The sequence below is a fragment of the Hippichthys cyanospilos genome, chromosome 2, assembly GCF_059441005.1.
Source record: "Hippichthys cyanospilos isolate Australia breed blue-spotted pipefish chromosome 2, RoL_Hcya_1.0, whole genome shotgun sequence".
NCBI classification, from domain to species: domain Eukaryota; kingdom Metazoa; phylum Chordata; class Actinopteri; order Syngnathiformes; family Syngnathidae; genus Hippichthys; species Hippichthys cyanospilos.
Genome location: NC_142370.1, coordinates 14,211,851 through 14,235,562, shown reverse-complemented (window position 1 = coordinate 14,235,562; position 23,712 = coordinate 14,211,851). Strand labels below are relative to the sequence as shown.

The window sequence follows — 23,712 nt, the reverse complement described above, 5'->3', positions numbered from 1 at the left end:
GAATAGTTTTCAACATCTAAATGGATTTTTCAAATGAGAAAGACCCCAAATTGCCGTGTGTGTTCCTCTTGCTCTTGCGGACACACCAATTTTGAAAGTCTATTTTGACCCACGGCTGCGATTGGCTAAAGAAAAAAAATACCAATAATCTCCGTTCTTTCTGCTATCCTGAAAAAAATGACTATTCTGATGAAACCAATAAAACCAACAAACATTTTTTTAAAGGTTTGATTAATTAAAACTGAGATCCTCTGCAAAATGTTTAGGCAATAATAAATAAAAATGCTAGATCATTTTGAATGTAAATTTAACTTGCGTGAACACAAATAGATATCCATAGCTTGTGCATAACTTGCTTGATTAAATGCCGCATGAGAGTGGCCATTAGCTATTGTAAAGACATCTCGTAAACCACCCATCCAATATTCTGCCACTTGTTTCGAGTTTTCAAATTGTCAATTTTAAAAAATGCCAAATTAGCTGAATTATTTTGATGTACTGTATTTCCCAGCACAACTACTGTGTACTGTGAATCGTCCGTGAGTCCATTCATTGCCTAGTCATCCACAGCGCTCACGGCCCCGAGACGGGATACTGCATATCTTCCGTTTCTTTCTTCGGGATTTCGGCTTGAGCATCAGCATTCACATATCATTTCTGACGGAAATGGTATTTTTGCTGAGGTGCCGAATACAGAATTACTACTTGTACAAAGAAATGAACATACCTTCTGACATGCTTTTGAGGATATGCAGAAAGCACATAAGCAGGTTTCTACTCTCATCTCGGTCCATTTTGTCACAACAAAGCACAGCACTACCCAGACTTGAAAGAAAGTGCTTCTGATAGAAATAGATAGAAAAAGTCAATTGATGGCCATGAGAAAGCGAGAGCATCTACCCTTGAGAAATACAATATTACCACACAGTGTAATAGCACATTTGCAGTGAAAATGGTCAAGGAATATATTTGAGATAAAACATAAAGTACAGGGGGATACGTGGAGGCGTTGTAACCATTTGTCTATTTCAACACAGACATGGCAAGTCGTGGCGTTGAGACGTTGGAGAGCAAGGGCCTTTATACGATATGCAAGGACGATGGTAAACAGACTGCAAGGAATTATGTGTTATTCATGGAAGTGTCCACCTTCTCCAGGGAGTGTGCCCTGTCACAACTCTTTTCCAGCAGGCTGCCTTCAGAGTCGGTGGAGGCCAGCGAGGCTCTGGAGTCTGTCAGGTGAACTGAACCAACATTGGGAGTGGAACTGTGAGGAGAGGCTGCAGCGACGAATCAGGGTTAGAGCACAGCCACGTTAAAGTCTGTATTTGGAATAATTGGCACACTCAATCTTGATATATGGCCCCGCGCTCCTAAGAAAGCCTACTTGCGGAAAATAAATGTGGCTTAAAAGCTGAATAAGTGCCTTTATTATATCTATAAGTGTAGGCAAAATGACTGCAATCTATGGTAACTATTATGTTTGTTATGCTTCCAATGCTTCCATAGCGGTTGATAGAAGGTACTGCAGTAATAGCAATGTAAAATCCTTGTGTGCTGCCATAACCAGAAGGTACAATTAAGCTTTGTTGAGATGGTGTTGAAGGAACTCACTTGCTCCAAAATCATCTTTGTGAACAGCTCCGTCCATGTACATGTTGTGCATGGGGGAGGTTACCGCAGAGTTCACCACTTGCGAGTCCTCTAGCCGTTTCTGGGAACAACACACAGCAAATTAGACAAGGAAGGCTTTAAAATATTCTTGGAAAATGTTTGAAGCCGTACTTTCCGAAACAGGACAACAGCCATTTTTTAACACTTCTAAATTATCGCACCGTCCGTGTCTTTTGTGTACACTTTCTGTTGGTTGAACTGATATTTGACTTTTAGAATTATGATTCATGTTGTTGTGGTGGTGGTGACTGTTGTTGTTGTTGTAAAAATATAGATTTCTACAAGAATATACTGTTTCACAATTGCAGCACAGTTCAAAAAGGTTGCCTTTTATTTATCTAGTTAGTTAATTAGTTATTCTGTTATGTGCTTGATAGTTTCTTGTTTAGTAAAATCAGACATTATCCAAAAAACAAAGAGCTGGGGCATTTGAAAAAATCTGATTCAAAGTTATTTTTCCATTTCTATGTATTTTAGTCAGAAGGTGATAAGGCAAAAACAAAATATTGAGGTACATTCCAAATGTCGATTGATTTTATTGCAGTGTTCAAGTTTTAACTTAAGGCCGACTTGGTCATGCATCTGCCTAGCAGCAGTTCTAATAAGCATATATAAAGAAAAAAATAACCAAACCCGAATGAGGATAAGCAGTGTGGGGAACTGGTTGGCTAAAAATAAAAGGCTTAAAAAAGCCCTGTTTTCAATGTGTTAGTATGCTTCTGCTTGAATTTCCCCAAAATGCCACTAGATGTCACTACTTACATTGTGGTGGCTAGGAAGGATACGCTTGCTTTCCAGCCTATGGGCGTTGTCTTGTAGTATGCCAAACAATGGCATGTAGAGCGTGGCCAGTCTGGCCTGATGGCTCTGCGATGCAGGTCAGAATATAGATTATTCCAGAACTGTCATACATTATACGTTTTTGCTGTAAAATAGCAAATATTCCATTCACAAAATACAGACCCATGCACTTGTGTAACCTATCCCTGTCTTGACATAAAATGGAAAACAACCTGCAGTAAAGGTGATTCCTAAATATCATTTACAACTTCAAATAGTTGTGTGCCACCTTGAATGGTTTTTCCTCTTCATAACCGTCTTTACTTATCAAATTCAACAGATAAAATGAGTGTTAAAACGGCTCTTTTAGGATTATAATTTTGACACCTTTGTAAAATGTTCAAACATTTTGTTTGTCACAGAAATGTTTCAAAGAGTAATCGTAATCATAATCATGTTCTCTCAACATTCACGCAACCCTGTCATTATAATCAAAACGAAGACTTGACCAGCTATTATGAAAGCTAACACAGCGGGCATGTACGCAAAAACTCTAAGGGAAGGCAAAGTAATTAGCACCCAAAAAGGATATTGTGGTTAATATTGTCTTTGTAAAATTTCAATACAAGCTGTCAAAAGCAGCAGCCTTGTGAAATGGAAAAACATGGACGAATTTTGCTGCTTAATCAGTAATCCACAAACGCAATATTAATCAGAATGCCGTGGCAGATAAGTGGGGACGCATTACATTGAAGAACATTTTTCATTTTTCATTTTCATTCTTACTCTTTAATATTAGCACTGATTTTCAATATTTTAAAAATATGATATTATTATTTGTACTTGTACTTATTCATTCAAACAATGCTTTTTGTATGGCCTTTAGGTCTCTAATACACCTTAAAGTTATACTACAATGTACCATTAATGGTGGAGCTGGACCTTTCAAAATACTGATGGTTTATAACCTATATAAACATCCATCCATCCATTTCCTAGAGCCACTCATCCTCACAAGGGTTGCAGGCTTGCCGGTGCCTATCCCAGCTAACTTGGAAAGTAGGTAGAGGACACCCTGAACTGATTTCCAGCCAATTGCAGGGCACACAGAGACAAAAAAGCATTCGCACACCCAATCACACCTAAGGAGAATTTATTATGTCCAATACACTTATCATGCATGTTTTTGGAGTGTGGGAAGCCAGAGTGCATGGGGTGAACCCACACATCCTCGTAGAGAGTATACAAACTCCATACCGGAAGGCTGGAGCGAGCTGGATTTAAACTCGGGACCCTAAACTGTGAGGCGGACATGCTAACCACTGCTCCACTGAGCTGCCCTGGATTATAGCTTTTTTTTTTTTTTAACACATACCAAATTTGAATTACATAACCGGACACTCACTTTGGCAGCGTAGCGATCATCAAATGCATGTTTAATCATCAACCCTTTCAGCACTTGGATGGCAATCTGCTGAATTTCTCGGCTCTCCTGTAAGGCGTTGCCCACCTCCTTCAACAGCAGACCCACCAGAAAGTGGTTATGACAGAAGTCATCTGTCAATGAGTAGTCCAGTGGAAAATCTATGAACCACAGACAACAAAAACAAACTTTGGTGAATAACTAAGCAGTTCGGTCAAGTCAGATTTATTTGTATAGCTCTGAATCATCAGTCTCAAAGGGCTACACATGTGAAAAAAAATCACAGAGAACATCAAACAGCTCATCACAAAAACACAATGGGAGAAGGAGCACCAACTGGAAGTATCCCTCCCCCAGGCTCAACAGGCTCTCGTATTAGGCAATAATTGTGAAGTGTAAAAATGCTATGATGCACTCGGGAAAGATCCTCCTTACAATCTGGCCCGGTGGGACCATCCCAACAGAACTGCCTCAGCGGAGGTGAATTAAAAAAAATAAATAAATAAAGACAAAGTTAACGACGAAACAAAATAATAATAGTGCTTGAAAAACCTAAAGCTATTATTACAGTAATTGTGTTTTTTTCATCAATGACAATGAATTTCATATAAAAGATGTATGGGTTGTGGTTAAATGTATACAAACAGTATATACTGTATACCAGTGGTGGACCGTCACCCAGTTATGGACCTAACATAACTTGCCATCATTATCATAATTTTAATAAAAGTCAATTTTATATATATATATATATATATATATATATATATATATATATATATATATATATATATATATATATATATATATATATATATATATATATATAGAGAGAGAGATAGATATATATATAGAGATAGATATATATATAGAGATAGATATAGATATATATAGATATAGATATATATATATATAGAGATAGATATATATAGAGATAGATATATATATAGATAGATATAGATATAGATATATATAGATATATATATATATATATATATATATATATATATATATATATATATATATATATATATATATATATATATATATATATATATATATATATATATATATATATATATATATATATATATAGAGATAGATATATATATAGAGATAGATATATATATAGAGATAGATATAGATATATATAGATATAGATATATATATATATATATATAGAGATAGATATATATAGAGATAGATATATATATAGATAGATATAGATATAGATATATATAGATATATATATATATATATATAGATATATATATATATATATATATATATATATACATATACATATATATATACATATATATATATATATATATATATATATATATATATATATATATATATATATATATATATATATATATATATATATATATATATATATGGCCTTCAGAATCAACAGTACAGGCATCTGTGCACTGTAAGTTGTAGGCTGTAAGTAGTTGCGATAGTCAATCAGATCGCGAGTTGTAGACAGTAAGGCCAGCTAGAAGGCCTCACATTGAACGGGACATGTACACACTCTGTGATTGGGTATTCAGCACGGGAGGCAGAGCTATGCACATCAATCAAGCTTGGCCGTTTGGCTGCGACAATCCCTGTGTCCACTGCTTCTAATTAGCCGCCTTTTTAAAGCAAATTAAAACACACACCAGAAACAGGACAAAGAAATCTGGATCATTTGACTAACACCTAATGAAACCTACCTTGAAACCTGTTTATGCGGCCCTTTCCAAATGGCATGGGAAGATTGAGAGGAATGTAATGTTCATGGTTGCACACAATTCTCAGGAACTCAAATTTGAACTCATACAAAGTCTGGAAGAAAAATATGAGACATCCAACGTTAGATTTAACATTAACATTTAATGTGACAAAATTAACATGACAAGGTTGAAAGAGCTGCATTTGAAAACCTTCTGGTCACCAGGTATGAAGCAATTCATGTAATTATTGATCTGCTTAAACACAAATCCACGGTCCACAAAGGTGAAGCAACGCTGATGGGAGAAAAGCAATAAAGGTAATGTTTGCAAAACTGACAAATTAACCCCAATCCAGTTTGGTCTATGAGGACAAGGATGGTTGATTTCAGATTGAAACCAACCTTAATGAAGACTGCCAGGCTGTGATTAGCGTTGCGCGCTGAATCCAGGTTATCCTTGTATTTCTGGGTGATGTGAGGCATCAGCATGTTGACCAGGATCTCAACAGCATTATAGAAGGAGGCAGAAAAACGATGGTCTCTTGACAGCTGCACCGAGAGAAAATAAGGAAAGAAATAGAGTTGCCATTTGGGACAGGGGTGCTGGGCCATTACAATGACAGAAAAAAAGACCTACCTTGACTCTACCACTTTCTGTGAGATAGTGAGCCATTGATTTGATCAATGCTTCAAAGAAGTACCAAGAGTGCTGCAATGGAAAGTAAAATCTGTTAAAAAGAACAGTACTGAAAATGGGAAGAAAAGAATGAATAAAAAGAAGCTTTTTTAAACATGGCATTCTGATTGCTATTGTGTTTGTGGAACATGAAAATCACCTGTGATTATTCCTCCCAAGCAGCGTCCATTTTATCAGGAGCCGCTGCCTGAAAATAACGTTACTGTTGCTCAGGATTAGCCATGTGCTCACGAGTCTTTCACAAGCTAAGCTATGAATGGTCGTTACTTGAGCCTGAAGCAAACGTGATTTCAATTTCGGCCGACAGCAGGTGGTACAATGACCACCCTCTGATATGGATTTAAAAAAAAAAAAAAAAAACGCCTGGATTTGGCTGCGTAATTCATATTCCACAAATGCAATATTAATCAGAATTATTTGTTTGGACCATCGGGGCTACACATTACCATATTTTTGTAAATACAGTTTTTGGATTGACCTCCCCTTTAAAAGTTAGTTCGTACAGTACACACGTTCACAAAAAAAGCATCCCCCCCCCCCCCCCCAATTGTATTTTTAAGTTGTATCAACACCATTATGTCTCTTTATATCTCTAAGAAAATGGCTGTGTAATATATATTCCAGAAATGCAATATCAATCAAAATTCTTTGTTTAGACCAGCGGGGCTACACCTTACCATATTTTTGTAAACACAGTTTTTGGATTGACCTCCCCTTTAAAAGTTAGTAAGTACAGTACACACGTTCACAAAAAAAACATTTTTCCCCCCAATTATATTTTTAAGTTGTATAAATGTCATTATGTCTCTTTATATCTCCAAGAAAATCCTTAGGAACCAATATTTTCCCATTTCCACAGATATCAATGGTATAAAGCGGTTATTCATAGCTCTGGAAGTTTGAATGAAAGCTTAGAATTAGCGCTAGCCATGAGTGTGGTTTACCTTCAGCAGCTTGTTGCTTGTGAGAAAATCAGTGGATGGTTTCAAAATTGCCGTCATGGCTTTTGCCAGCTCCTCATGAATGTTGTTATCATTATTGGAGCAAGTAGGGTCTGGTTTAAAGACAAACTATGCAAAGGAAAGACAAAGAAAATAGTGTCTTGTTCTTTAATAAAGAAATAAAGCCATTGTTTATTCTGTATACACAATATACACTGCAACCTTGACATAAGACCTCAGGTAATGCTCAAGCCCCTCTTCGTGGCATTGTGCTACAATGTGCACCATTACCCTGAAGAGCAAGAGAGAGACATTTTGATTACATGGGAAACATAAGTGGAGTGTAGTCCATTATGCAGGTGGCTGCGGCCTCGCCTCGTCACATTGACAGCCACATCTTCCTGCGAGGTCCTGATGAGGACACAGAATAGCTGGTTGAGGATGGTGGGAAGAAAGTTCACCATGATATGGCCTTCCACGGCGTGGAGACTCTGGCAAGGAAGGGACGGGATGGCATTTAATAGAACATAAATATATTGCTTTTCTTTTTCTAAAGATTCAAAGATGAATTATGTAACCTTTAGGAATTTCACCAGCCCGCCTTCTGATGCTTGTTCTAATAATTCCATGCCTTCACAGTAGTGGAAAAAGTTGTGCAAGTGTTGATCCTAAACAAATTTAAAAAACGATTATGTTTAAAAAAAAAAAAAAAAAAAACAATGCAGAGTGCAATTTCAATAGAAATTGTTTATGTACGTTGAAGAGCTGACACTGAACTGAAATGCTGTGAAATTAAGTTTAACTGTTGAAAAGTAGAATGCGACACTTGAAGTTGAAATTGTTATACATTTAGTATCTTTGTACATAATATGTGAAAGTACAAGAGAAGCAGGTAAAATATCTATTTATTTGGCTATTTTTTACTATAACATTGAATTTGGGGGGTGTTTGATAAACCTTTGCATACGTGCTGAGTTAGCGGAAACATTTGAGGTTGGAATAATTTAAATCAGTTCAGGTAAATGGAAGGAGAAGGTAAAGTGAAATATTGGGAATGTTGGTTGTGAAAAATGACAAAAACAAAAAAAGATGGAGATTTACCATGTGTTTATTAATGATACCTGAGTGTAAATCGTGGAAACCAGATGCACAGAGACTTTGAACAATGGCTTTCCTCCATCAACCCACTTGATGTCCAAGCCAGAAAGCTGCAATGACAAATGATTCCTTATTGACAAATGATTCAATGGCAAATGATGCAAGAGAAATGATTCCTTAAAACTGACATATACCAAATGTCCTCTCCGAATGAGCTGATGTGAATGGCGTTTTTACCTTCGTACCTTGGTCCTGGCAACTGAGGTAGCCCCCCGCGGGCATATGAGCAGCAACGGGTAGCTGCTGTTCTGACATATTGACCCTACCTTCTTTTAGCAGAGGCCACCATGCTGAGCCCACTGTTGGAACACGGCACACGCATTTTTACCTATCCTTTCTGGATAATGGTTACCATGAAAATAAAAACACAATACCTACGAAGGGAGACGAAAACATCATTATACTTTATAGTGTATGGATGGATGGATAGAAACTTTGAGGATGAGGCGTGTGCACACAGAGGGTGCGCTTTAAATGTGGGAGCGACACTGCGGTGGACATTGAGGAAGTTGAAAATGTTTTTAACGAAAGAAAGGTACTGAAGCACAGGTTCACCGCCTTTCCACTTGGACTAACTTCAATGTTATTGGGAGAAGTTAATATTGGAGTTATATTTTCATCACTTTAGGATGTTGTGCTCTGGGAACAGCCTACCTGGTGTCTGCACCACATCTTTCTTCTTCTTGTTGCTGTCACAGCTAACGTGATAGAAGGTAAAAAAGAGATGGTGCTTCTGGTGCAGTTGAGCTGGCAATTCTATCTTTATCTGGGTTGTGGGAGAGATAGAAATTCTAAATGTTGGTTCTCATAATATTGCAGACTAGACCAATAGTACTGAAAATGTATTGCCCTGTCACATGAAAACAGATATTACCCGAAAAACAAATTGTGGTAAAAGTGTGGAAAAATTACCTCCTTATAGAATTCAGGGTTCTGCTGATGGTGCAGAACAGCTGCGTAGGCCTGCTTTGAGAATAGAGAACCTCCAGGATGACCATAGATACACTGTGGTAATTGGTAAACAGAAGAAAGCAGCACATGGTTTGATGAAAAAACATATGAGGTTTGACTTAACTTGGACTTCAAGTCTTGTCTGCTTACATTCGATTTGCATATTCAAAAAACACACTTTTTTTTTTTGTTTTGAGAACCACTGACTGATTAGACAGCAAATGCCGAAGTTCATCAGTTATCTTCGTGTGTTTTTATGGCTATTATTGACTTGGTGTACATATAAGGTCTTCAAAAAAAAATAAATAAATACATTGTAAAGACATACCCTTAGCGGCTGGGCTTTCTCATTGTCGGAATCTTTGAATTCAATGCAAACTGCAATATTCCTGGCCTAAGGAGACGAAAAGAACATTGGTGAAGGAGGATCCTCAAAAAAAAAAAAAAAAAAAAGAAATCCTCAGCACGTGACATTAGAGAGTTCTATAGACAGCTAAAATAAGTGGAAATGTAAACAGACACCGGTAAGATATTATTGAGGACATTTATTTTTTTAGAAAATGATAACCTGTGAAAATTACTACTATATTAATTGATTACTCATAACATATTGCTTTGCCCAACTGTATTTCCTAACCAGTGTGGATACCAGTACTAATCGTTAGCTCACATCACCCAAAAGCTTTCCACTTAGTCAAACTGTTGCTCATGCCTGTGTACTCCACATACCTTAGCAAAAGATTTCTGACTATCATATTTGAGATGCTTTGGATATACATAAAGATGATTTTTATAGACGGTATAGGGTTGGGAGCACTTGGCAATGGAGGGTACAAACTCCTCCACCTCCAGAGTGGCACTGCTCGATTCATTTACTTCAAAGTTCCTCAAAGGGATATAAGAGGAAGTGAGGCAATCTGCAGGAAGAGGACAAGAGATGATTCAAATAAATTTGCATTTGTTAGGTGACAATATTTTGGTGTCAACATGTAGTAAATTTACTGGTCAAATCCGGGGCAAGGCAATCAATGGTGACATCCAGATTCCCCAACAGCGCAGGAAGTTTAGCCATTTTCTCTGGTCTGTTGGGAGAAAAGAGTAACGAATGGGAAAACGGTTGGAAGAGGATCAGGTATATTAGCACCAATGAAGGAATGGAAGAATGTACTTTTTAAAGTCAGTCAGAAGTTTGAACATGTCCTCATCTGATAATTTGCTGCTGTCTTGACGGTAGAGAGCTGAGAAGCGAGCATTTTTGTCCAAAGTTCCTAATGCGTCTTTGAACACGGGCCTGTGGGAATAAAAACATGCCGCCAGTGAAAATCAAATTTTGGTTTAACATCACATGTGTAGTCTGACATTTAAAAAGTCAAGTCAGCAAGATATTGTGTATTAATGTATTTTGATCATGTTAAATTGAGGCAGAAACTCAGGATGGACAAAGGGAGCTTCTCTAACTTCATCTTTATGACCCTTTCCCTACACTATAATTGTATGGTTTGCTTGCAAGGCAAAAAGGGATGTCTATATACACTACTGAAAAACAGATAAAGGGGAAGTCAACCCCAAAATGTTACTTTAAAATATGTTCTTTGTAACCCTTCTAAGCAAAACACAGTGTCATGATTGATATTGTGTTTGCGGAATATGAATTAAGCAGGAAAATCGATCCATATTTATTTATCTCAAGGGTCGGCCATTCTGCTACTTTCTGTCAACTGAAAATGATATCACAGTTGCTCAGGGCTCAGGTAACGGCTTAGCCATTTGACTTTTGTAACCCAACTCAGAAAACCGGTGAGCCGTCATTGGTTCTAACCTGGGAACTAAGCAACAGTGATGTCTTGGGAGTCAACAACATGTGGCAAAAGGGCCGTCTCTTGAGATGGATAAAAACAAGTGGACTTTGCTGATTAATCCATATTGTACAAATAAAACAAGTGGGGGAGTATAGAACACATTAATTAAAAAAAAAATGGGGTTCAACTTCCCTTTTCAGCATATTTGACTTTCAGATGAAAGCTAAAATGCATTATAACCTTAACATCCCTTTGTTGGTCTTCTCAGCATCAAAATGCGCATTAGAGATAGACATTTTTTTCTGTGCCGAAAGCAATTAGTAGTAGTAGGAGACCAATAAACAATATTTGGAGTCAGTATTCATTTTTGGTGAAGGGGAAATACAGAAATTTCGCTCATGGAATCTGAATATTAACCTGAATAATATCGAATTCAGCAAAAAAAAGAAAACAAACAACAACACCTTGCAGACCAGGCGAACGGCATGCGGTACTGGCCCAATCTGCTGCAGGCCATCTTTGCATTCTTCAGTACCCTTTGAGCCATCTAATCAAGACAAGTGATTATTATTATTTTTTAAACACGATAAATCAAGAAAGTAGATGGAAACATGCAGCCGCTGTCATTCAGTCACCTTTGTGGAGTCTGAGCTCTTCATGTAGGGTTCAGTACAATATGTGATACCCCCTTGGAGGACCTTCTCAATCCTGGCCACCAAGAAGATCTCAGGATGGGGGCACGTGACAGAAAACACCCCTTGTGTGGGGTACTGGAGAGCTATCTCTGGCAACCCACTGACCAGCCTTTGGCTAGCAAACGGATCTTCCACCTTACAACTGTTTGTGTGCAAGTCAGGGTCACAAGCAGACTTGGGTGTCAGTTGCCGGACTAAAGGGTGGTTGAGATCCACATGAAAATCAGCAGAGATTTTTCTACTGTTCTGAACGTCAAACAGGGACAGAACCACATAGAAAGGTTCCACCTTTGATTAAAGATAGAAAACATTTATTGTAATGAACTGTAAATAATCAACTGAAATCTCAATAAGCGTACAATGGGTAAACTATTATCATAGTGACAATGTACATTCGTTTGAGAACGCACATTAGTTACTGGCCCTTCGTCATTCTCTGCAATGCAGCACTGCAGGCTGAACGACAAGTCATGGCACCTGACCAAAATCCTCTTCCCAAATTTCTCCTCAAACTGATGCACATCTGGCTCACTGCTAGTGACATTCAGTTTCTGTGAACAGAGGCATAAATGCCAGTCAAAAATGCCATTGCCAAAAAAAAAACATAAAGCATGAAAAGAATTGGACGTATTACCTGTACATCAGGGTCCAATGTAAGCAAGTTCAGCCTGTCTTCGCTTCTCGTTTTAAACTCGGTATCTCGGACTGTCTACAAAAATGAACACGATACCGAACTGAATTCAACAGATAATAGTTTAATTGTGTGATGTGTTTAATTGTGTGAATTAATGATGCCATTGCCTCAATATTCTTGTGATAAGCATCATGATTTATTTTTTTTTCAAAATGGCCTCAGAAAATAACATTGGCGTGTCTGGGAGAAAGTTTGAAGAGGAGTTAATAAGAATTTCTAGGGATGCCCGGATCACGTGATCGGAAATCGGGCTCGATCATAGAACGGGGGCGGAGATCGTTTCAATTTCTATTTTAAATGCTACAAAGAAAAAAAGCATAAATGAAAATGTCTGTAATATGTTAATATTACAGACAGTGCAGACAGTATTGCAGATCTTCAAAATCCAGTGACTCCGACTCAGACACTGGTGCCAAAGTGTGATCAGGACATCCCTCATAATTTCTCAAAGTAATCTTGGTAAATGCAAGGAAAAATCAATCCACCTGAAAACTGTCCTGAAAACCTCTAGGGAAGGCAGCTTTTCCATCACCCTCATCTGTGGAAAAGATCTAATTGAATTATTTTGGTTGATGAAATGATATAGTACGTTGTACGTATAGTCTCAGTGGGCCCAACGGATGGATGGACGTGATGAACATGTCATAATGAATACAATTTCTGACAAATGATTCAAAGCACATACCATCTTGGAAATCCCTGTGATTTTTCTCCTGCATTGCTTGTTCAAAGCTGCTGTGGAGAATTTTGTTGAGTGTACCGATCCATTCCTCCATCTCTAGTTCACTCTCAGCAGCCAGCAGGAATGTGCTCTTATCCTGCATTTTCAGCTCAAAGCCAAACTTCCTTACTTTATTGTTCTGGAAAACCAAAGCAATAAAGGGGGAGATTGCGATTTGAAAACAAATGTAATTTTTGTCACTTTTGTTTGAATAGTCATTTTTGACTCGACAAGAATACATGATCAATAGGATGAAAAGTAATCAGTTGTTTTTGAACCATCATTTGTTCCGCACTTGTGTGGAACACTCATCAAACTGAGTAGCTGAAATAAGTGAAAAGATACAGGCACCCTCTAAAGTGGACACAAATGAATAGGCTCAGGAAAGTAATGCAGAAAATCTGATCAGACTGCAAAAAGTGAACCATATCCAGATAGCACAAGATTGGGCCAGATGTGACTTTTTTTTTTTTTTTTTTACCAGCGGATATTTATCATGTAATACTGTCCACTCAAAGGCTTTTTCAAACAAATGTTTGCTGTTGTGTTTCTAATCGTTGTTGAGGTTGCACAAGTGCAAGATCTGAAAAATAATCTTAACAGTAGTTTCACTTTTGTGATTGTCGTTTTTACTTGTGTTAGGAACAGCACTTCATCAAATGAGAAGCGCTTCCAATAGTTCGGCCCTCATATATAGCTTAAAAAGATTCCCAAAATACTACACAAATTCAGCTCAGTGTGGAATTCAACATCTGTGCAAACTACATCATAGCCACAAGAAACACTTTGTCAATTCGTGTGTGTTTGTGTGTCCTCTAACCTGACAAAGCCCCATGCATGAGTCAAGGAAGATCGTTCCTTTGGGTTCCTTAGAGGTGTTTTCATCCTTGTAGAAATTTAAATTGTACGATCCATCTCCAAGCTGAGTCAGACGGAAGTATCTCCTTTTGAAGGACTGAACAATGACAATTTACGGTATTTTGTTAATGATGCATCTGTAATACACTATCTTCATACATAACCGAAGGGAACAGCTTGTGCCGTGCCGTAACTCCCAAATCCCTCATTCTTGCCTTGACATCAATAAGGGAAACCGACCCACAGTGGTGAGACAAACCCTTTCAAGTAAACTTGCAAGCCAAGAAAATTCTGAACATGAGCTGAAAGACGATTAAAAAGAAGAAGAAGAAGAAGAACAGACTGTATCGGTCTCTAAGACCTGACTGCCCAGCACTCACCAACTTTGGAATGGGACTTACACAAGATAACATTATGATGCCTGAAGTGGAGAAGATTGTTCTTGTACTCACTCTCACACTGATTGTACTGTTCACATTGCCTTTGTACAGCCAACCGTGTTTGGACACCCCACCCTTGTGAGAGCCAAGCGAGTCTGTGTCCTGCAGGAGGGAGTGCAAAGGAAAACAAATAGGCATTTAAAAAATGTTCTGAAATGCTAAGGGAGCAAAAATATGGCAAACTACATATTCTATTCATGTCTTCTAGACATCCTTTAATTCATATTCAGTTTTTGGACAAATCTGACAAATGTGCCGTCATGCTGCTAAGGTTGTGAACGTTTCATCGATTTAGGATCAACCAATTCCAAGTTTTAATGGATGGTCTCCAAAGAGGTAGCTTTGTAAGATTTGTTACCTCATCTTTGCCCACATCTTCATCCACCTCAAATTGGTGAGTGACAAGCTTCTCAGGCCTGAATAACACACTATAATGAAGGGTAGATTTACAGATACCAGAAGTTAGGAATTACATTTCAAAAAATGTTTCTCAACATGCATAACATCGTTGCTACTTTACACTTTTTCAAAAGCACTGGTGCAGGAATGCTTGTCAAGTATTTTGCGGAGAAGTTGACTGTTTCAACTTTGCTCATTTCAAAAACCAATTTCAAGGCAGAGTCCAGTGTTTGTCCAGTATTATCTTCTCCATAATCTTAAAATATGACACTCAGCACCTGAAAAAGTAATTTCCCCAGATTTCGTCTTTATTCTGGCTTTTGGGATATTAATGACTTTTTTATGGATTTGCAATTTGCAGACGAAGAGCAAGTTGTTGCTCTGGTTTGTTTAGACTTTTGAACTACAATAAAGGACATCAACAGCTGTATGCCGGCGGCTGATAAACAGCCCAGCAGTTATTGTGTTTTTCATTTTAACTCCAAAAGAAAGAAATGTCAATCTTTTCAGATCAAACATGTGTATCTCTAAACATGGCACTTTATAGGATTTTACCTAACATCCAGTTTTAGCAAAAGACTCACTTGGGAAGCTGTCGGAAGTCCCCGGAATAATCTTTATACTTGTAACTGACCACATGCCAGTCTGACTTATATGTTTTCATACACTGTGGAGAGAGAAAGTAAATTTATGTGTTGTAAAACAAATGAATGCCAAAAGGCCACGGTGCAGAGATGTAGAGAACTCTTCTGTAAATTCATCGCATGTGGTGTGAGGCAAACTCTCTGGACTCTGGAATCAGTCCCAGATATCCCCGGTCATGATGTCATTTCTGGCGCATACCAAGACAGAATGTGCTTTAGCACTTAAAATCAGGCCACACCCAAACCGACTTCAGCACAGTGGGCTGAAACATATGTAGCAGCAAAACAATGCCCATCTTCTATGCATTTTAGCGAGAGTAGAAAAGCTCAACGTGAGGCTAACATTTGCAAAAATGTCATTATAGACGATGTTTTTTTTTCTGATTCTGTTGATTCTTCTTCAGTTGAAACCATTTAAGCGGCAGTGGGTTTCATGTGGTGGTTTACCTCTTGGACAAACAATGACTGTGCTTCTTGTTCTGCATTTTCTGGCACAGTGGAGAACACGGTCCGACCCTGGCGCGTCAGAGTGCAGATCTGATGAGACGGGTACAAAATCAAACAGCCTAAATTAACATATTCTCAGAACAAGTTTGCTACGAAAAAAAGACAACAACAAAAAAAAGAAAATGACATCATGCAAGTCTGAAGCAGCTATTGAAACAGGTCAGCACTATAATTATATGAAAATTCCCCTGCTAATTCACTGAAACCAAATCATACAAGTTTTTGTTTTTATTTTATTGTATTTTTCCAAGATACCGTAAATAGATTTGGTGTGCCGTGAAGTGGCACTGCCACCGGGTTTCCCATATCTTTGTCAGATTTAGCAATAACCCCCTAATTGATTCATAGGGATAATCAAAGAGAAAAAATGGCTGCACAGTAGGACGCCCAGTTAAAAATCTCCTCAAACTTGTTAGACATATAGAGCCAGAAATGGAAAAAAATCAATGTTGGTGCCGCAAGGTTTGGAGAGTTGCAGACCTCATTGAATGTTACTCAACACAACGCAAGCTCGACTACAAGATTTTTCACTGCTCTTCAATGTCGCATATTATTACGCAAGCAAGAATTAATGGCACTCATTGATTGGATGGAGAAATACTTTCGTTTTAAGTCTTTGGCCTGCTTGGACAAAGTCCAAACACTGGCACAGCTGGTCAGTGTCACGTTGCTGAATTTGATGAGGGGCAGGCAGACAGATTCTGCACCCCACGGACATGTGTGGTGGCTATCAGACATACATATTTCATTTATATAATATGTGAACAAGGGGCATCAAACCCTCAGACTCATTCAAATATACTTTGCAAGGAGGGGGAGTACTTGAGTACATCACTACACCAATGACCGCTCCTTCTTCTTAAAGATCCGATGGGCTGCACCCATCTACAAAGTTACCGACATCTGGTCTGAGCCAACTAAGCAGGCGTATGCCGCAAAGCACGCCTTAATTACGATGGTTAAAAAAAATCGAGCTCTGACATATGCTTGTTCATTAACCAGCATTAATCGCTCGCTCCAAATATCATGGTTATCGTTTCTAACTGCAATGAACAAGACTGATGTTGGAGTCATCTGCATAAAATGCCCACATCCTTAAGGGTTACTGAATAAGCCTTTTCTTGAAAGAAAGGGACTTCAATATCATTCAAAACAAATTCTCACACACTTTTATCAGTCAAGTGTGGTCAAATTAGGAGCATTCCTTTCCGTATCGTTTGTACTGTACTTTAAACAGTAAAAAAGGCGTGCAGGGCTTAATGCATAAAAGAGCAAAAAGGGCAGCATCTTGGCAGATAAACAAAGCCCTCACAAGAACTTGCACGAGAGTGGAATATGTTTGAAAATTCCTCTGAAACTGCCAACCTTAACACCCCCTTCCCCTTTCTTCTCCATCTCTCTGGGGCCAGTGATATAAAACATATGGCAGGTTAGACAACGGAGCAAAAATGAATTTTATTTTAGTGCTTCACTTCACTTGTGGGCACCAGCTCACCTGCAACCCTATTCAGGAAAAACGGTATGGAAGATGAATGTATATGTCTGCTTTTGAGCAGCTTCCATCACTCATATTCATCCATGTCTCAACTTGTTTTGTGGAGGCCAGTTGGTGAAGCTTTTTTTTTTTTTTTTCATGATTATTTTCAGTGATGCAAACACAAAGCTACAGAGTTACAGAAGTTAATGAGGATTCCTGTGCAGGCTAATCCCAGCCTTATCACCATATATGCAGCACTAAGAATCATAAAATGTGAACCGGAGCAGATTCCTTAGAAAGGTAGCTGTATACTGACAAAAAGTTTGGTGAGTTTTGATTGAGCACTTGAGCAACTATGATGTCTTTTAAAGTGTACATTAAGTGGAAAAATGGCCATCCCATGAAAATTTACATGACCAACAGGTGAGCCGTGATTGGTCATTACCCAAACGGCGAGCATAAATGATCATTTTTGCCAATTATGCGTGTAAATATGTGTTTTTTAAAAGTATTAAATGTACAATAAAAATATGTATTCATCAAGAAAATAAAATAATTCATTTTGAGATACAAGTGCTGTGGCTCATGGTTCTTTAGAGTAATGAGTACAGTTATGGTTGAACCCGCATTTTTGATACTTGAAAATGTGTCTCAGGTAATGACCAACCACAGCTCACCTGTCACATGACATTTACATTGAGCTGTGATGTTCGTTACAGTATGTGTTGTTACTTGACGCCTGAGCACATCATATCCTTTTCGGTCAACAGCATGTGGTAAAGTGTGTTTTTAAAGTGCATGAAAAATGATTTAGTCATCAAATTGATTAGAGACAGTTTCATATATTTTTTGTATCTACAAAACATCCGGAAAGTATTCACAGCGCTTTTTCCCCATGTTATCATGTTACAGCCTCATTCCAAATTGTAAGAACTTAATCTCTTACCTCATATTTCTACACACAATACACAGGAGGAAAATGCGGTAAAAAGTGGTGTTTTACATAAGTATTCGCAATACTTTGTAAGTCCAGCTTTGGCAGCAGTTACAGTCTCATATCTTTTTGAATGTGATGCCATGAGCTTAGCACATCATGTCCATCAACTGAATTAACTGCAGGTGGACTCCAATTAAGATGTAAAAGCATCTCAAGGATTACCAGTGAGAAAAGAATGCACCACAAGTCAATATTATGCTTCATGGCAGAAGCTGTGACTATTTTTCTACTTTTGATCAATTCAAAAAATGTAAAAACAAATTTTCTTTAAAAGTCATAATACTGTACTGTACGGTATTGTATTGAATGTGAGGCAGTGGATGAAATTAATACACTCCGAAATGACAAAATGTGGAAAAAGTGAAGCGCTGTGAATATTTTCCGGATACACCGTTTGAAATGCCTCATCTTTCAGAGACAATATAATATCTCTTTACTGCTGAAAATGGCTAAATAAGTGTACTGTCACTTTAAGGCCACTGTTCTTATACTGACATTGCAATAATACATTTTTACCTGAAAGTCATCCAGAGGGAACTGCAGCATGTCCCGCAGAGCATCACTAATTATCTGTATTTTGCTTTGTATGATCACACTCTCATAGTCCAGAGGCTCAATGACCTTGGGCTTGACCTAGAAAAGAACACAATAGCATGGCATCAACATGTGTCTAAACAAACTTGTGAGCCGTAAGTGTAAAACGTATCAGAGAACTTGTTGACAGGAGGAGAGGGGTATTCAAATTGTGTGGACAAGTTGCCATTGTTCTTTCACAAGTGGTCATCAGTTCGAGCAGCTCGGCAAATCAAGGGAGCGATGGAGGGATGAGCTGTGTGTGTGTGTGTGTGTGTGTGTGTGTGTGTGTGTGTGTGTGTGTGTGTGTGTGTGTGTGTGCGTGTGTGTGTGTGTGTGTGTGGTTGTGTGTGTGTGTGTGTGTGCGTATAGTCTGACTGTACCAGTCCCTATGCCATGACCTCAATTTCGCAATCTAAACTTTGCGATCTAATGGTCTAGTCATAGCAAAAAAGTAGCTTACAAATGATTAATTACTGGAACTAAGTATATTTTGTTCTATGACTCCATATATTTTCCATTTTAATTTGATATAGTGAAAATAACGGATTTAATTTGCCAGCACTTGGCGTCATTCGATTCGCATAGCTGCTATTCCAGCAGCTAGACTAGCTGCACATAATACAAAAAATGCCCAAGCAGCTACACCATATCCTAGATTACTTTAGGCAAGAGGTGGAGTACATCTCAGAACAATTTAGTGTTGAGCTGGGTGATATGGCTAAAAAAAATAAAAAGTTGACTTTTTAGTCACTCTGGCTAATTACAATTTTAATTTAACTATAGTAACCCAAACAAGCATTCGTTTAAACGTTTAATTTATTTAAAAAAAAAACAGAAAATGATCAGCCAAGAATAATGTATACTAACTTAAATTTTGTTAAGCTGTAAAATCAAGACACACCCACTTTCTTGAGAGAAAGAATGTGAAAAGCCTCCCGTTGACCTCTGTTCAGCCCGGTTTAAAACGAACCATCCAATCAAATCAAATCGAGGTACCGCTGCATGTCGAAATTTTGTGTTATTTCACTTAATAAATAACAAATGACAACCCCCCTCCATCCAGCTTCTGACATTTCATCAGAAACATTGCCCAGTGAGAACGTGATCAGAGTGCTCACGCATGCTCTTTAGTTTGTGTAGAAAGCAATAATCGCTGTCCCAGATATCAATGTTGATGACATGCATTTGTCTGGCAAAGACACAACATCTGTATGTGGGTCAGAACAGTGAGTTCTGCCACAAAAGCTGGCAGATAAATGGCGGCTCCTCAGATGCACCAGTCTACCCAGAAGGCATTGAGAAAAAGCCGGCTAATGTTCCCATGCAGTTAACTGGCAAACAGTCCAAGCTGTACCTACAGTATATCGTCACTTGTGTCGTTGAGTCGCTCGCGCTGATATCTCGAGCCAAGAAAGTTCACAATACAGCTCCTGTAATTCCAGACATACTCCAAGTGGTGCTCTATTTGGCGTAGGTGTAACCCTTGAGGGGTACGTGAAGGCCCTTCAGGGGGTAGGTGAGATTTTAAGGGAGTTTCTGAATGCATTAGCAAGTCTACTTTAATACCTTTTATTACGGGAAGAGTATATTTTACTTTTCACATTAAGAGCAAAGTAATTGAACACAAAGCAACCTATTGCTAGCTTGTTTTATAATAATTACTTTGCAAAACAATGTCTCCCATAATTTTATTAAGGTTCATACAGATGCACAGATTTCCATCAGTCAGCAGATGTTCCCAAAAGGAAACAAATGCTGTCTATCTTCTGGAGTTCATGAATAAAACATGCCTACAGACACCATTACTCGTGTAATTCTTTATTAATTAACAATTAATTAATGAATAAACTGTATTAATTCAGGCATTGATGCCACACCACTATTGCTTTTTTTTCATCCAGAAACGCTTTGTGCTGGTTAGAGGGTACTTGCTTGAAAAAATGTATTACAGAAAGCACATCATGGAAAAAAGGTTGAGAACTACAGCCCTAGATGATCGGTGAGCATGTGCTGTGTTTTATGATACCGTGATTTTTGCTTTTCTGTGCTCAACACATGTTTTTCAAACTTCCTGTGTCTGTGGTTCAGGAAGAGTGAAGGACTAACTTTCTAAAATAAGTCTCAACATTCAAGCCCCTTGGGAAGTATATGCTGGAGATGTAATTCCCCGTTTCTGTACCATTCCTCTTAGGACAAAGCTGCTCTTAAAAGCAATTCTGTAAGAGTAGGAATGTTCTAAAGAATCAAATTCAATTGCTTTCATGGAACATTTAATTTACTCAATGAAAAGTATGATGGACCAACTTACCAATGCCACCTGTGACCCAGCCTCCTCTTCTGCCTCAATCTCAGCCAAGCACTTGTACTTCTGTGGAGACTCTATCACCATTTCCCTTTTGGGAGCTTTTGCTGCTCGGCCCTGCATGGCGTTGAGTGCCCAAGACTGCCAGCCTTTGATCAGATGTGAGCTTCACACTGTCATGTCGAGGTGGGCTGCATGCGGAAGCTCCAAAGGAACTTTTCTCTCTGTGCTAAGTTGCAACGCCTGCCTGGTCACTCATCAGAGAATCCCTCCCACTTTTACAACTGGGATAGTGTGAGTGTGTGGTATGTTATGCGTGTAAGTGGAAGGTGCTGGGAACCCGCCTCTCCTCCGTTAAACCATGTTGTCAAGGAGAACCTTTACTTGGGCAACCTAACATATGAATGTTTACTTACGTTGACTTTTTCTTGCAAGAAAATCAAAGGCAACAAACATCATTTTGTGAGATTACTTCTGACCACATCAACTGTTTATTATGCTGTTTACAGCTTCTTGCTCTGGGGAAGTATTTCCATGATATCCGGGGAGCGATTTGATCCCCAGCGGCATATTATTGGACTAAAAAAACATAACCCTTCATTTTTTGGTTGTTTTTATCAAGACCCAGAACTATTACTCATGCCCCACAGTGTCATATAAAAAATGGCAACTCCAGTAATCTCCTTTCAGTTGAATATGAGGGATCTTAAAATCGCAGTAAAAGTGAGTGTTACTCCTAATTATAAATTACAGAGCTCACATCGTAGACATAAGACAGGAGTTCCTTCATAACTTCCAGCAAAAGTAAATAATGGGTCTTTTTATATAACTCATTGAATGAAATGACCAACAAGCCATACAACTAAATGTGCATAATGCAAATATTATACTACGTCCATTCAATACAGACTTAAATCAGTGCTATTTTTGAAACAAAATTTTGGGTTGTCTAACTCTTTCCTCACCCTGACTACTCTGTGCTATTTTCTCTTGCCAGACAGCAAATGATGTTTGAGGCCAGTCTTGTTGAGCCTCAATAATGAATGGTATTGCCAGTTCTGCATGATAATAAGTCTCTTGTCAAAAGACCTTTCCTGCATTGAGGTCATCCCTGCTACAACCAGCAGCCTCTGAACAGCATGTCTCACACAATGAAACCAACTAACACCATTGTTGCTATCGTAACATGCAAATTGCATATGCTAGTAGATAAGTAGTTCCAACAATTACAAATCCTTGTACAATTGGAGAAAGCAGGAAAGGAGGATGATGAGCTCCGTCTGCCTTTGCACAGCTTGAAACCATTAGGAGGTTTTAGTTTTCCACACCCTTCCCAAGAGACTGTTATGTTCACTCTCACATGCAATTATGACAGCAAAGCTCTTAAACACACATGCACATGCATGAACCTACCATGTAGGCAGGTTGATGTAACGCATCTATGCACCTATGCTAACATTTGGGAACCAAACAATCACTGCAGGCACTCAGAAAGGAGCAATTGCTAAGGTTTTTTTTTTTTTTTCTAAAACATAATCATACTTCCGTTGACTACATTACCTCTGTAGTTGGAATTTCTGTAACAATTGGTAGTGTATGGAAAACATAAATGATGTCATTTTAGAGGGGAGTTGTTAGCGTCTTGATGATGTCAGAGGTCAGCGGTGCTAATGTCACCAGCTGCCGTAAAACTAAATTTGGAGCTGAGATGAATTCACCAAAATCCATCCATGCATCCATGTTCTATATCCTCTCATCCTCACAGGGGTCGTCAAAAAAAGATACAGGCATCTGTTTATTACTTCGAGATATTTCCTTTTCTCCATCACCTAATTTTATCGAAGTGGGGAGTATGCAAAAGAATGTTCAAACTTATTTGTCATTTGCATACATTAAAGAGTCTAAAGGGTTGGCAAAACAAAAATATCTCACCACTTTGTGCTTCCTCTTTCGCTGTGCGTTCTTTTTTTTCATGAAAAAAATGAAGTTATAGTGCGGAAAGACGCTTTGTGTAGGTTTCCCTGAATGCCAGAGAAGAATTGAATGTCCTGCCTGAGCCACGAGCACTCCTACGAGACACTCCTATAAGACGCATGATTGGCTCCCTGCACGACATTGACCATTGACGACAGGAATAATCTCTTTTATTAAAACGATAGGAGACCAAAGCAGGAAATAAAAGGTCAACATTTCAACAGCTGAGATGAAAATGTTGATGTTTATAAGTTAATGCTCAGTGGCATCATATGATGAACT

The 23,712-nt window shown here is 38.3% G+C and overlaps 1 protein-coding gene across 3 annotated transcripts in view; it reads right to left on the bottom strand.

The window, feature by feature from the left end:
* LOC148427482 (dedicator of cytokinesis protein 9-like) overlaps positions 1 to 21,644 on the bottom strand; it is a 38,241-nt gene extending 16,597 nt beyond the window's left edge. For all 3 annotated transcript variants that reach the window (XR_015864903.1, XM_088408989.1, XM_088408990.1), the window contains exons 1-34: positions 21,463 to 21,644; positions 19,095 to 19,211; positions 16,045 to 16,134; positions 15,538 to 15,620; positions 14,913 to 14,982; positions 14,567 to 14,656; positions 14,077 to 14,211; positions 13,221 to 13,395; positions 13,021 to 13,073; positions 12,476 to 12,550; positions 12,252 to 12,392; positions 11,782 to 12,129; positions 11,611 to 11,693; positions 10,516 to 10,638; positions 10,350 to 10,429; positions 10,077 to 10,264; positions 9,676 to 9,741; positions 9,309 to 9,401; positions 9,051 to 9,162; positions 8,574 to 8,695; positions 8,360 to 8,446; positions 7,817 to 7,906; positions 7,614 to 7,729; positions 7,461 to 7,530; positions 7,242 to 7,367; positions 6,238 to 6,309; positions 6,003 to 6,149; positions 5,812 to 5,895; positions 5,602 to 5,713; positions 3,860 to 4,038; positions 2,437 to 2,541; positions 1,615 to 1,714; positions 1,150 to 1,280; positions 728 to 842 (exon numbers count right to left, since the gene is read on the bottom strand). Coding sequence is in view for 2 of the 3 variants with exons in the window: in XM_088408989.1 (XP_088265115.1) it covers positions 728 to 842; positions 1,150 to 1,280; positions 1,615 to 1,714; positions 2,437 to 2,541; positions 3,860 to 4,038; positions 5,602 to 5,713; positions 5,812 to 5,895; positions 6,003 to 6,149; positions 6,238 to 6,309; positions 7,242 to 7,367; positions 7,461 to 7,530; positions 7,614 to 7,729; positions 7,817 to 7,906; positions 8,360 to 8,446; positions 8,574 to 8,695; positions 9,051 to 9,162; positions 9,309 to 9,401; positions 9,676 to 9,741; positions 10,077 to 10,264; positions 10,350 to 10,429; positions 10,516 to 10,638; positions 11,611 to 11,693; positions 11,782 to 12,129; positions 12,252 to 12,392; positions 12,476 to 12,550; positions 13,021 to 13,073; positions 13,221 to 13,395; positions 14,077 to 14,211; positions 14,567 to 14,656; positions 14,913 to 14,982; positions 15,538 to 15,620; positions 16,045 to 16,134; positions 19,095 to 19,211; positions 21,463 to 21,579 (3,895 nt within the window). In the remaining variant the exon portion in view is untranslated. The remainder of the gene's footprint in view (positions 1 to 727; positions 843 to 1,149; positions 1,281 to 1,614; positions 1,715 to 2,436; positions 2,542 to 3,859; positions 4,039 to 5,601; positions 5,714 to 5,811; positions 5,896 to 6,002; positions 6,150 to 6,237; positions 6,310 to 7,241; positions 7,368 to 7,460; positions 7,531 to 7,613; positions 7,730 to 7,816; positions 7,907 to 8,359; positions 8,447 to 8,573; positions 8,696 to 9,050; positions 9,163 to 9,308; positions 9,402 to 9,675; positions 9,742 to 10,076; positions 10,265 to 10,349; positions 10,430 to 10,515; positions 10,639 to 11,610; positions 11,694 to 11,781; positions 12,130 to 12,251; positions 12,393 to 12,475; positions 12,551 to 13,020; positions 13,074 to 13,220; positions 13,396 to 14,076; positions 14,212 to 14,566; positions 14,657 to 14,912; positions 14,983 to 15,537; positions 15,621 to 16,044; positions 16,135 to 19,094; positions 19,212 to 21,462) is intronic.
* Between the last annotated feature and the right edge of the window lie 2,068 nt (positions 21,645 to 23,712).